Consider the following 14,728-nt stretch of genomic DNA (forward strand, 5'->3'; position numbering starts at 1 on the left):
CAACCCTCCCGGGGTAAGTAAGTAGTGAGAGCTTCAACAGTTTCACAGTAGGGAGAGGCCTGCTGGCCAGGCTCAGAAAATGGACCAACTGAAGCGTTTTTTTTCCTTAAAACCAGGAGGATGGCTTTGGGGGGTGGGGGGCGGGAATCTCTCAACACAATCTTGACCCAGCCACTGAAGTTCGGAGAGCCGGAGCCCTGACAGCCCCCTCCCCACGCCAAGCCGTGAAGGTGGCCGCACCTCCTCTTTGTCAAGCCGTTGGTTTCAACCACAGGCAACAGAAGACCCTTGGGGTGGGAGAGAGGTAAAACAGGCGCCAATCACTAGCTCGCCCCCGCGCGCGGGACTAGCCGCCCCTCCCCCGCCCACGGGACTAGCCGCCCCTCCCCCGCCCATCTCCCCTCTGTGACCCCGCGTCCCGCCTCGGGCGACCTGTTGGCAGGGAGCGTCACGTGACGCGGCCCGCCGCGCACTGCCCCCGGGCGGGCCTCCTGTTGCGCCCGCCGGGCGGGTTCCATCACGTAACGCGCGGGCGCCGCCCCGCTCTTCCCTCGCGGAGCGAGGGAGGGCGGGCGTGGAAGAGGAAAGGGAAGGGAAGAGGGGCGGGAGAAGGAGACGGAGGGGCGGTGCCCGAGTCACGTGACCCGGGACAGCCCGGAAAGCTCCGAGGAGGAGCCTGGCGCCGCCATTTTCCTGCAGCTGCCTGTCCCTCTTTCCCTGCCCGGCTCCAGCTGACCAGGGAAGGGGTGGGCTGAGCTGAGGCGGGGGCAGGGGAGTGCCCGACACCGTGCCTGACCCCGCGGGTGACACGAGCCGGTTCTTTCCCCGCTGGGTGGCAGCGCGCGGCCCTGAGCCCCGCCCCAGGCCGGCAGGCGGAGAAGGAGCCGGTGGGGGTAGGGGGTGCGGTGGGGGGTGGGGGTCCTCCGGCCCTTGGGGGTCCCAGTCCCCGCCGGCTGCCGAGCGGGAGGGGTGGCGGAGGCGCCGCAGAGATGTCCGGCCAGAGCTTGACGGACCGAATCACCGCCGCTCAGCACAGTGTCACCGGCTCCGCGGTATCCAAGACAGTATGCAAGGCCACGACCCACGAGATCATGGGGCCCAAGAAAAAACACCTGGACTGTGAGTGAAGCCGACCACGGCCTCTGTCCCCGCGACCCGCGTTCTTCCCTCCTCTTTTCTTACCCCTTCAGCTGCCTCTTCCTTCCCGTCGTCTTGTCTGGCACGGCGGGTCCTGTGCTGCTCCGAGGTGTGTGCTTTTTGCTTCCATCACACCTGCCTTCACGGCTTCCGTTCCCTGTCTAAAAATCCCTGATAAGCCACTCCCCCACCCCCAGATACCTAGAAGACCCTCGCTTTCCTGCCCGGTGCGCCACGAAACCCCATCACACTCGACCAACTTGCCTCTCCACGTAGCTTTTCACCTCCCTGCCGCCTCTGTCTACTGCAGCCTTCTGCTCTTTCATACGACCCCCACCCCCGTCCGGTGCTGCCTAGTCGCCCTCTCCTGAGCGTCTCTCGGTTTGCTCCCGGTCTCACCGCCCCATTGTTTCCCCATTAGACTTCGGGTTCCGTAAACGCCCGGTTTCGTGGACCTAGATCCCTGTTTCTCCGCAGTCCTGAAGGCTGTCTCCCTTGAAGTGATTCCCACTCCTTTGCTCCACTAGTCAGTCTCTTCTGTCCGTTCCCTTCTCGGGTTTTTCTTCCAGCTTTCCTCTCTCCTTTGGGTTACATTTCTTTGCCTCTGTAGCTTCAGTTAGGTTCCTTCGTCTCATTTTGTGTCAGACACATCAGACTCATTATCCGACTCTTAGCCCAGATTACTTACTTTGGGAGAATGAAAGTAAAGGTACTCCGTTTGGTGTAGGGAACGCTTTATGGGAAGTTGGGATTTTTAATTGCCTTTGGTGGAATTTAATCATTCTATTTTCATGCTTTTTAGATAAGTTGTGAATGTCAGCCCCCCTCTCCCCCGTATTTCTTTTTCTAATGGGGTCTGGAAAAGGATTCGCTGATGGTGGTATCATTTCCTGGAACTGTTAACCCTGGCGGTTTGAATTTAGAAGGTTGAGTATGAAGTGTAGATTATTGGGATAAAAAATGGATTAGTATCAAACCTACAAATAACCTGCATCTCTTTAAAAATGGTAAAAAGGTGATTGATGATGCTTGAATTTGGACTCCTTTTTAATTTAAGCTAGTTATCTCGGGGGACCAGCTTCCCTTATCTGGTGTAATATTATTCCATTCACTAACTTACATACAATTACCATAGCTTAACTCCTCCCAACTTTTTCCAGACCTGGAAGCCACTTGTAATATCCTCATTTTTCTTTCCTTTACCTGGAGGTACAAAGCTCAGTGGATTACTCAAGGTTTGACTCAGTGGAGTGACCTAAAACTTTTCAGGGAAAAAAAACCTGGGGAAATAGGCCCAATAATAAGTTCCTTTTTAAAATGGCAGCTGGACACATTAGCCTGACTGAATTATTCTCATGAAAGTAACTTTGCTTTACTGTTTGGAGCAAGAGTGAGCAAGGCCTGAAAGGGAATTCACTGACAGTGAGTCCTGTTTTGATTTCTCTTTTGGGCTTTGGCTGTAGGGTCTGTACTTTAAAGAAAAATGTACAAAATGTGAATTGTTCCAAGATAGTTTGCTCATGAAGTGCTGTTAGAACAAGTTATTGATACAGACAAACCCATTATTCATTGTGACTGGTTCCTTCGCTGTGGAAAAGTTAAAAAAAAAAAAGTCATTACTGCTTGGTTCTCCTCTAATGCACTGGTGGTGCAGGCTGCTTTTAACTCAGTCCTTGCCTGTTTAGAAAATGTAGAATATATTTAAATGGTGACACTTTTTTATATATGGAAAATTCTTTAAAATGAATTGTGAAACCATACGTGATTTTTTTTGATTATCTGATATTTGGAGTAGACAGTTTTGCTCTTTACTTCCCTTCAAGTGACTGCTTGGTTTGCTATAGCCAGTCTTACGGTTTGACCTAACACTGTTAATTCTTGTTGTTTCTTATTTTTCTTTTTTGTGATGGGGGGTAGGTGAAAAAACTACTTCTTACTGTAAAAACTGTTTTCCTCTAGCTCACTTCAAAGTGATAAGTTATAACAAAAATATGTATAGCTTTCAAAAGTTTTGCATTATTTCAAATGTAGCAGTATTTTTAACACTTTGCGAAGAAGGGTAGAAAATAGGTTAGAGTTAGGAGGGTGATGTTTGTGTTTTATTAGTGTTACCCTTTTTCTCTTGTAATAGCAGCTACTGCAGATGCCAAATGGGATTAGGTTTGGAGAGTAAACTCAACATTTGTAGCTCTTTTCTACCACTGCTGTAAGCTCCGACTTTAGAACTTGAATATTCTTGGTAATGTGTAATTTTTTTTTCTTTAAATCCGTATAAGTTGCTACTACTTTTATCTAGTTCTTTAAAGTAAGGTTTTAAAATACTCTTTTCCCTATGTAGTTTTAAATGCCCTTGTAACAAGTTTTTAATAATGACATAAATTTATATTAAGTGAAGACTGGCCAATCAGTGGTTTTTCTAAACACCTTCCTACCCACACACTTTAACACGCTTCCAGAAAATTAAAAAGGCTTTCACAGACAGTTCTGTGTCTTGACGCCATGAACTTCAGGCTTTAATGTAGAGATAATTTTTTCTCTTCTAGGAATTTTTCTTTCTAGTGAGGGCTTAGATCAGTTGCATGTTTTAATATCTTGAATGACTGTTGCCTTATCAGTTGAACTTAGTGAAAGCAATTTCATTTTTTTTTTTAAAGATTTTATTTATTTATTTGACCCAGAGAGAGAGAGAGGGATCATAAGTAGGCAGAGAGGCAGGTGGGGGCGGGGAAGCAGGCTCCCTGCTGAGCAGAGAGCCCGATGTGGGGCTTGATCCGATGTGGGGCTTGATCCGAGGACCCTGAGATCATGACCTGAGCCGAAGGAAGAGGCTTAACCCACTGAGGCACCCAAGTGCCTTGCAATTTCATTTTTTAAATGTTAGTGTATAACAAAAATATGCCCAGGACTGTGTTTTTCCCCCCCATGGGCCATTAGACTGTGGAGGTGGTTTCTGTGTACTTCACAAGGTGTTTCCATATTAGGAAGTGATTATTATTATCTACGACTTAGGGCTTAGTTCATACTACATTATATACTTGTTTTAGAAAGATTTTTTGCTTTGCTTATGGGTGTCTGTAGGTAATAGTGTTAACTAGGGTCCCTAGTGTGAAGAGTTGTCCAACTTGAAACATAAATGTTAAAATGAACACGATTTGCATTTAGTTTTGGGTCTCTAATGGTCGTAATCAAGGTAGAAGAATAGCAACCCTTAAATTGGAAGGACTTCAGTTTGCCAGGCACTTATTAACTGTTACCTAATTTAATCCTCTTCTTATCGCTATGGGAGAGGCAAGCCATATGCTTAGGTAGTAGTTTCTAACTCCATTTAAAGAGGCTATAGAATGTCAAACATCCGTAATTATTCAAATATAAACAAAACATAATTTTTATTTTTTATTTATTTTTGAAGAGAGGGTTAGGGGAAGGGCAGAGGGAGAGGAAGAGAGAGAATCTTAAGCAACTTCCACAGCCAGCACATAGCCCAACACAGGGCTTGATCCCGTGACTCTGATAGGATGACCAGAGTAGAAATCAAGAATCTGGATGCTTGGGCGCCTGGGTGGCTCAGTGGGTTAAGCCGCTGCCTTCGGCTCAGGTCATGATCCCAGGGTCCTGGGATCGAGTCCCGCATCGGGCTTGCTGCTCAGCAGGAAGCCTGCTTCCCTTCCTCTCTCTCTGCCTGCCTCTCTGCCTACTTGTGATCTCTCTCTGTCAAATAAATAAATAAAATCTTTAAAAAAAAAAAAAAAAAAAGAATCTGGATGCTTGACTGACTGAGCTACCCAGGTGCCCCAAAACACAATTTTTTAAATTTATAAATTCTTAATTTAAAAACCATTATTATCTGACTTCATAACCTTTAGTCTTATTTTGTTTTTTTGATAGGAATACTTAATTTTTTTACATATTTGTTTAATTTCCTGTTCTTGGGCATTTACATTCTAACATGTTGCACTGAAATACGGTATTTATGTTAATGGTAATAATGGCTTCACTTTTATTTATCTGTATTTTTTCCCACTTAATTTCCAGGGACGCTTCATTCCATCCATCATGTGCTTTATATCTTGGGAACAAATCAAGATCTTGTTCTTATTAAGAAGCATCCATTATTAGTGTATCTCTGTAGTAGATACAATGTGGGATATTTGTGTTGTGTGCTGGATCTATACCCTGCTTAAATTTAATTGTGGGAACAATTCTTTTGAAAGTTAAGAATTTGTGAATATATTGAATATGTAGAAGGTGGAATTTGTATTTGGGTTAGTGGTTTGTATAACCATTGAAAATGTATGTAAAATATCAAAAAGTACCTGAATTAATTACCTTTTTAATCAAATGTATTGATGTATGACTTCCATCGGGTGCTTAGTTGGCATATTGTTGAGAAGGTATCTGGTAACTGGGATCTGATTTGCAAGAAGGTGCATGTGAGGAAGAGATTAAGTGGGAAATCTGCCCCAAGATGTGTCATGTTTAGAAATAAAGTAACTGAGGCTTTCCAAATAGATCCTGTTTTAAGGAAGCAGTTGTTTCGTGGTTAACATGTGGACTTATTATTCTTTTTTCTCATAAGAATTAACCATATGATTTATATTTTCCCTTTTCATTATTTAACCGATTCTGTCCCTTACTATTTAGTCTTTAATAGTTCTGAAATACAGAAAATGGTAATGGAATCAAATAGGTCAAATGCCTGAGGTATGTAGCAGAACTACACAAATGTAATTTTTTTCCTCCTTGGTACATTCAGTTATGTTTCTGAATTGTATGTACTTTAAAAGAGAAACTCAGAAGAGAACTTGATATATAACCAGTTTGGTAGCTGCATTATTCGTAATTAGCAAATTAATTCTAAAATATCTGCAAAAAATACTTAGGCTTCACTAGTGGATTTGTTATTTTTAAAAATATTAGATTCCAGTCATCTATTTTTTAATCCTTATAGGAAGGCTTTTCATGTTTAGTGTATATGTATCTGAATAATTTTTAAAGGTGTTTTAAAATTTAGAGTGGCAGATGAGGAGTAACCCTTCATAAGAGGTAACTAGGCTTCCCTCTCGCCCCCCATTTGATTTGTGAAACACTCCTATGAAATATTTAATCAGATGTTTTAAAAGTACATTAATAGTTAAAAAGTAATCTTTTCTAATCAATTGCCAGAATTGCATTATTTTAAATAAAATTATTTCTTTTGACCCTGATTATCATTTAGAATATTTGATGTAAATGTTTACCATAATGCATAGAAAGAGCTTCTCTTCTGTTTCCTTTATTTCCAAAATGCTTAGTTTCAAGATTTCCCCTTTCAAATCAAAGATGTAAGAAAAATAAACTTAAAGTCTTCTTGGCAAGAGGTTAGAGCCCTACCAAGAAGAAATAGGGTTAGGTTTTCAAAGTACAGCCTTAGTATTTGCTCTTCCTGTTCTTTTGGTGGCTGAAGTGGCATTTCCGTTACTTTGTGTTCTGTCTCCATGTGTTCCCCGTTAAACTGTTTTATACATTTCTCTAGAGAATTGAAATTTTTGGATTTGACCTTTTAGAATCTTATATGTTCATTGTGTATATGGTTCTTTTAATGGAGAAAAATGTCTGGGTAGTCAGATTTTACGAATGATAATTCTTTAGAAGGGAATTCTGATGAACCTGAATTTTTATATTAACATGTTTAGAGTTGTAATTTGCCAGATTATGGGAAGACAGTATTAAGGATTTTTCAAGTTATACTAGAATGTAGTGGCAGTACAAAATCCTTGTATTTATGCATTGATTGATTTTATATTTATTTAACTAATATTTATTTGTGTTTATTTTGTGTTGGGCACTCACTGTACTAAATAAATACTTTTATTAACTTTATTCCTTTCAACAACTTTCTGAGCAAGGTTTTTATTATTATCACTGTTTTACTGAAGAAGCAGCTAAGGTGCTGAGAAGTTCAGTAATTTGTTCAAGGTCATAATCAGAAGGAGAACTAGGATTTGAGTTCAGGTTGTCTAGCATCAGGTTTGTGTTTTCATCTCAGTGTGATGTTTTAGTAATGCTTTTCTGTTCCAGAGAATGAATAAACCATGTTCATTTATTCATGGCAGTAGTTCTTGAAATGAGGTCCTGGCACTTACGGGAGTTCCAAAGACCCTTTCAGCTTATTTTTTATTTTTATTTTTTATTTTTATTAAAAGATTTTATTTATTTATTTGACAGAGATTACAAGTAGGCAGAGAGGCAGGCAGAGAGAGAGGAAGGGAAGCAGGTTCCCCAGTGAGCAGGGAGCCCAATGAGGGGCTTGATCCCAGGACCCTGAGAGCATGACCTGAGCTGAAGGCAGAGGCTTTAACCCACTGAGCCACCCAGACGCCCCCCTTTCAGCTTATTTGTGAGGTCAAAACTGTATTCATATACTAAGACATTATTTGCCTTTTTTCATTTTTGGTTCTTTCATGGGTGTACAGTGGAATTTTCTAGGGCCTGATATTGCAACAAGATTAAATGTAGTAGCAGATATGATAATCCAACAGTTTTCAATTAAGCCAGATAGTAAAAAGTTTTGCAAAAAGGTAAAACCGTACCGCTGTTCTAAATTTTAGTTTTGAAAAATATAGTTACTTTTCATGAAAATTGTTAACTTGGGTGGGGAGGAATAGGTTGGCTGGATTACGGACATTGGGGAGGGTATGTACTATGGTGAGTGCTGTGAATTGTGTTGAAAGCCTGGTGATTCACAGACCTGTACCCCTGAAACAAATAACATATTTTAATAAAAAAATAAAATAAAATATAAAAAAATTGTTAACATGGAATGAGATTATTTTAAAAAGGATTAAGAGATGACTTTTCAGTTTTCAGTTTTAATCCCGAACACAGTAAATACCGATAGAGAAAATCCACATAAACAAAATCTTACCAGGGTCCTCAATTTTTAAGATTGGAAAGGTTCTGAGACTAGTAAATGTAACCCTAAGGAAGAGTGTATGTTAGGAAAAAAGGATACTCAGAGCAGAAGTAGATTTAAGAGGTCCTTTAAACTCTGAGTAATTTGGCAGGTAATAGTGACCCATCCTTAGGAGGACTTTGAGCAAAAGATGGGGCATTAATCCTTTATGTCACACTGTTAAGTAGATTGGGAGGACAGTGCAGTGTGACTTGGAAAGGAGACTGCTGGGGGCAAAAAGAGTCTACTAATTCTTTTCCTAAAAGGTCTTAATAAAGTCCATCATTAATTGGGACTCCTGATCCATTTTTCCTCACCTTTTAAAATTTTTTTTTATTTTTTAGAAACATCTAAGCTATTCCTTTTCAGCTGTGCACTTTAGTTACCGATTGTGCTAAAGTAAGTTCTTGACCCCCAGACTATTAGCCTTTGCATATACCATTCTTTGGACACAAAATAGTTTCTTCTCTGTCAAAATAGATACCTCCCTCCTTTTAAACGTTTTAAAAACTAACTTGTGTTCCTTAACACTCATAGTTAAAGTAGCCTCTTTTTCTAAAGACATTATTGAATAATTCCCCCTGGTCCTGTCATTGCGACCTTTTATCACCATTTAAAGTTTATAATTTTGTTTAAATTGGCTCCATAGCTCAGGGTTTAGAGCACTGGTCTTGTATAATTTTGTTTAAACTATAGTTGGTATCATGCTTTTGTATATGTTTTGGGTTCATCTGTGTTTTCTCTGTAGAATAGGAACTGTACTTTTCTGTACTGTTCTGTATCTCTTCTTGAAGTACTTAAATCAGTGACCCTGTGGGTGCTCAGTAAATATTGGATGATTACACATAATCTCTCTTCACAGGTCAGACTATTCCATGAACAACTTTGAGACACAGTATAGAGATCTGTTGGTATAAACATTCAATAATATTTTTATGGTGATTTTCTTAGTTGCAGTGAATGGTAATTACCTGATTTCAAAATTAAAAGTTGGTAGCACTGATTAAAAATATAAAAGATTGCTGTGTTTCATGGAACCCAGGAGGCGTTTAGAGGGTTAGTTTTGTTGAAATAGTAGATGATATCAAAATATTGTCTCAGAAAAAAAAAAATGGGGGTTGCAGTAAAACTGTATTGAGACATGTTTTTCAGAATCTGTTCTTGAAAGTAGAAATTTAAGAATTAAGCAGGGGACCAGCAATAGATTTGAAATGTTTATCAGAGTTTCTTCCTCATACAACTCCAGGAGGTATTGTATTGTAGTCTGTGTGCAGGGGGTCTCCAGAGTACTAACTGTATGGCAAACTCATTTTAGATGTCAGGAAGGATAAAGTACACTTAATAATGTCAAAATGCAAAAGGAAAGTAATGATTGTTTTAGAATGAATCTTTATGAGATACGAGGCAAGCGTTGGAGAGGAGTAGTGATGGTATGATAGTAGGACCACCATCTCAGCTATAAGTTGATTCTAGGGGCAAGTGGGGATTGCTGAAAGTTTTCTCTGAACACTTGGAATTCTGGCAGTAATTTCCAAAGTGGTGCTGATATTTGTAGTCATAAACTTACTACTCGAAAGCATCCACGGGGCTCTGATTTTAATCAAGGGACACTTCTTCCAAGTGGTGGTTGAAGCAGCTAGCATTACTTACCAAATTTCTTCTCTTACTAAAGATTGTAAGCATACTGTACAAGTGACTTCATATTTATACTTAACGTATGTGTTTCTAGTGGTTAGAGATCTCTTCATAAGATTCTAAGATCTGAACAAGGGTTGTGGTATATGTATGTAATGTTAAAAATTTTACGTGTTGTAATAATCATTTATCTTGTGGATGCCTAAGAAATATGAATGCACTGTATTTTAAATACATCTAATATGTGAAAATCTTATTGTATTCAAGTATATGCCAAAAACTAAGCAGCAGGATGGTATTTACATCGTTCACACAGGGCTGGCAGACCCCCTTTAAAAAAAAAAAAGAGAGAGATTTTATTTATTTATTTATTTTAGAGAGCAGGCACTTATGGGCATGCATGTGGACAGGGGGAGGAGCAGAGTGAGAGGGAGGGGTAAGAATCTCAAACAGATTCCAGGCATCCCACAACCCTGAGATCATGACCTGAGCCGGAACCAAGAGTCAGATGCCTGACTGACTGAGCCATCCAGGTGCCCCATAGACCTTTTTGATGTACCTGAAACAGTTTGCAGAAATATGATTCATGCAGGATACTGAAAAATTTGAAATATTGTTTAATCCAAATCTAATGTAAGAAAGGGGGTTATAAGACAAAGTAATTTTTTTTTGCAATTTTTACAGTGAGAGGTATTCATACAACATAAAACTCACCATTTTAAAGTATACAGTTAAGTGGTTTTTAGTATATTCAGTGTTGTATGCAGCCGTCACCACTAATTCCAGAACATTTTCCATTGCCCTCAAGAGAAATCACATGTCTGTTAGCAATCACTTCCATTTTTTTCCCCCTGCCCTCATCTTTGGCAACCATTCATCTACCTTCTGTCTATGGATTTTCCTCTTTTGGGCATTTCATGTTAATGGAATCATGCACATGTGGCCTTTTATGACTGACATCTTTCCCTTAGCTTTCAAGGTTTTCAAGGTTTATTTATGTTGTAGCATATAACAGTACTTCATTTTTTTCCGTAACCTAGTAATATTCCCTTGTGTGGATATGTCACATTCTGTTTATCCATTCATCCATTGATGGACATTGGGGTTGGTTACCTTTTGAAACCCATTAAGAATAATACTGCTATGAACATTCCTGTACAAGTGTTGGTGTGAACATGTGTTTTTAGTTCTCTTGGGTGTATACCTAGGAGAAGAATTGCTAGGTCATACAGTTAATTATACTAAACTTTTTGAGAACTGACTGGACTTTTTTCCATAGCCACTGTACCATTTTACATTCCCAACAGCAATGTATGAAACTTCCTTTCTTTTTTTTTTTTTTTTTACATTTTGCCAACACTTAACTATTTTCACGTTTTTAAAAACTAAAAAAAATTATATTGTACCCATTCTATAAATCAGTGTTAAGTGATACGTGATTTTGGTTTGCATTTCTCTAAGGACTAATGATGCTGAGCATCTTTTTATGTGCTTATTGACCTTGGTATGTCTTTGAAAAAAATGTTCAGATCTGTTGCTCATTTTTTTTTTAAAAGATTTTATTTATTTATTTGACAGAGATCACAAGCAGGCAGAGAGAGAGGAGGAAGCAGGCTCCCCACGGAGCAGAGAGCCCAACGTGGGGCTCGATCCCAGGATCCTGGGATCATGACCCGAGCTGAAGGCACAGGCTTTAACCCACTGAGCCACTCAGGCGACCCTCCTTTGCTCATTTTTAAATTTGATTCTTCATATATTTGAATACTAGAGGAGTTCTTTACATTTTCCAGATGTTTGATTTTCATATGATTTGGAAAGTCTTTTTTCCTATCCTGTGGTTTGCTTTTCCACCGTTTTTGTTATTGCCCTTTGATGTACAAACATTTTTAATTTTGAAGTTGCAACTTTTTTTCCCCTGATTGTGTTTTTGGTATAATAGCTAAGAAACCTGGCTAATCTAAAATTATTCAGATTTATACCTAAACTACCCTGACAGAGCTTTATGGTTTTTAGCTCTTATGTTTAGGTTTGAATAAATGTGAGTTAATTTTTATGTATAGTGTGAGAAGGCAGGGAAAATTAATTAAGGGAAATTAAGGATATTTTTTCCCTTCTTTTGAAAGATTTTTTTAAGATTCTCAATATAGTCTTTTAAATATGTGGAGAGAGAATACTTATTTGCATATCAGTAAGCAGTTATTTTTGTCTGCACAAAATAGTGTGTATGTTTCCATAGTATCTTGTACTTGCCTGTAAACACTATGTTGTTGTCATTTATAGCTTCTGTATTTACAATTTTTAAAGAGCCCTTGAGTGTTGTCTTTACTGTGCTACAAACAGCATATAGCATGTATGCAGTAAAAATATGCTGAATGAATAAAGGGGGAATGAGGGACGCCTGTGTGGCTCAGTTGGTTAAGGGTCTGTCTTCAGCTTAGGTCATGATCCCAGAGTCCTGGGATTGAGTTCCTCATTGGGCTCCTTGCTCAGCAGGAAGATTGCTTCTCCCTCTGCCTGCTGCTCCCCCTGCTTGTGCGCTTTCTTACTCTCTCTCTGATAAATAATAAAAAAAAAAGGGGGAGTTAAATTTTCATTGGGGAGGGTTCTAACATGTTTTTAAACAGGTATTAGGGTTTTTTAAATAAAGGAAGAGGATGATTACTGTAGAAGTAATAGTCTTTGCTATGAGTAGTGGTTCTTTAAACTTCTGTTTCCATGATGAAGTAAATTCTTTATTGGTTGAAGATGTGAGGAGTTATGGAAGTTGGGAAATAAACTTTTAGAGTTAGATTATGTAAAATTAAAGCAGTTTAACACAGTAAAATATTACTCATTGCAGGACCTACCTATAATTGGTATATTTAACTTCAAATAGATGAGTTCAAATTAGTCAAATCTTGGGTTTTCGTCTCTCCTTTTCTTTCCATTATTTTTATAATTATTATTTGCTTATGTGTGATTATTAAAAGTGAATTCCAAGGCAGTCCTTGATTTTAAACTTAGTGTTATCTGTGATAGTCCATATCTCATAGCAGAATGCCATAAGGCCTTGTTTGCTAAGCATTGTGTGCTTTGTTTTTAATATTGGCAAAACATTTAAAGTGCAAATAAAGATCCCAGAAGTGAAGTATATGACTTTAATAAGCTATGTTGAATGAGCCAAGCAATGACCTTAATTGGTTTTTTTCCTACTACCCACTTAAGCTATGCCCTTTCTTTCCTGGTTTTAGAACTCTATGGTGAACTGTCTGTGAAAATCCAAATTAATTTGCTTCTGAAAAATGAAATATAGGTAAATCTTACTTCGTTTGTAAACCTAATGACCTAAGAGCTAATTATTTTGCATGACTTTTTTTTTTTTCGGGGAAGAAATGTATTTTTAAATTTTGTTTTATTAAAATTCTCTAGGAAACTATGAAAATCTTTTGCTTGCTCTATGAGTAAGAAAATGAAGCAAAATTTTGTTTGGTGCAAAAGGTGGAGTTCTGTTTAATACTGAGCAGTACCAACAAAAACACTGGTCAGAAGCAGTTAGTGGGGTGCTGAGAAAAAGTCATCAAAATCTAGAAAAGAATGTAAAGTTGAATGACACAAAGAGCATGTGATCCAATAGTGAAAATGTGTAAACAAATAATTTTAATATGTCAAGATAAATATATAATGCTTTTTATATAATATTTCAAAGCAGGGGCTGGAGTAAGTAATTTTGAAGGTTAATCAAGCTTGATAAGAGGAGCTGACAGGGATTTTAAGGATGAATAGTTGTTTGCCAGATGGACAAAGGAGTTTCTTCTCAGTAGGTTGGCACATGCAGTGATGTAGAGGCAAGAAAGAGCATTATGATGTGTTTGGGGAAAACTTTCAGTAGTACTGTGTGGTGGAATGCAGAATGTTAAAGAGGGAAATGAGGCTGGAGAGGGAGCCATTAAAGGTCTTATAGGGGCAGGAGTTACCTTGATACCTCCTTCCCAAATCCTCATTTTAGAGTCCCCTTTCCTCCTCCTCATTAATAAGGTGCTTTCCTAGTTTTAGATGCCAGTGCTGTGGAATTGGGGAAGTGTTCTTTCCTTTTCCTAGGTAATTTGTGGTGGTAGGGTTATTGAAAGGGATAGGAAGAAAGAAATGCAGTCTTGTTGACCATTTGTGCAAGGGTTTGTTTTTTTTTTTTTAAAGATTTTATTTATTTATTTGACAGATCACAAGTAGGCAGAGAGGCAGGCAGAGAGAGAGGAGGAAGCAGGCTCACTGCTGAGCAGAGAGCCCGATGCGGGGCTCGATCCCAGGACCCTGAGATAATGACCTGAGCCAAAGGCAGAGGTTTAACCCACTGAACTACCCACTGAGCTACCCCACTTGCATATCTAAACCCACTATGCAAGGGTTTAGATAAGCTTATGATGTGAAATTGGACTTCTGAATATTGTTATACATAGTGGTTTGGGTTGCTAAATAAAATCCACTACACTGATCTCATGGCTTTTGTGGCTTTGTCTGGAATTGAGTTTTTTTGAATTCCAAATTTATGAATGAACTTAAAACAGAAAATGTGATGATGGTCATTATGGATATAAAAGTTTTGATAAACCAGTTAAAAGTCAGTAAGATTCTTGGGGGCATGTTTGATTTATGTGATTTAACTGTTGATATCTATTATCTGCAAATGATACATTAATTATTAGTCATTCATAGATTTTTTAAAAAGATTTATTTATTTATTTGAGAGAGAGAGAGAGAACACAGGAGAGGGAAAGAGAGAAGCAGACTCCATGCTTAGCAGGGAGTTTGATGTGGGCGGAGAGTCCAGGAATCTGGCATCATGACCTGAGCCAAAGGCAGACGCTTAACCAGCTGAGCCACTCAAGCAGCCCAGTCATTCATTGATTTTTTTTTTTTTTAAGCTGGATCTCTACCAAATAAGAGTTTATTAATCTTGTGGAAACTAATGAACTCATTAGCAATTGCATATTGAGTGTTTACTGTGTATCTGAGTTACTGTGTTGAGATGTTTGAGAAATCCAAAAATGA

General features: G+C 39.0%; 1 protein-coding gene across 10 annotated transcripts in view; it reads left to right on the top strand.

Moving 5' to 3' along the window:
- Positions 1-763: 763 nt before the first annotated feature.
- Positions 764-14,728, top strand: part of LOC111154411 (phosphatidylinositol binding clathrin assembly protein) — a 104,943-nt gene continuing 90,978 nt past the window's right edge. For 9 of the 10 annotated variants that reach the window (XM_022513987.1, XM_022513978.1, XM_022513981.1 and 6 more), the window contains exon 1: positions 904-1,119. In XM_022513987.1, coding sequence (XP_022369695.1) covers positions 990-1,119 — 130 coding nt within the window. In that variant the 5' untranslated portion in view covers positions 904-989. Of the gene's footprint in view, positions 1,120-14,728 lie in introns of all 10 variants that reach the window. The other variant, XM_022513988.1, reaches the window with a different exon arrangement.

Source organism: Enhydra lutris, unplaced genomic scaffold (genome assembly GCF_002288905.1).
Source record: "Enhydra lutris kenyoni isolate GAN:26980312 unplaced genomic scaffold, ASM228890v2 scaffoldscaffold37, whole genome shotgun sequence".
NCBI lineage: Eukaryota > Metazoa > Chordata > Mammalia > Carnivora > Mustelidae > Enhydra > Enhydra lutris.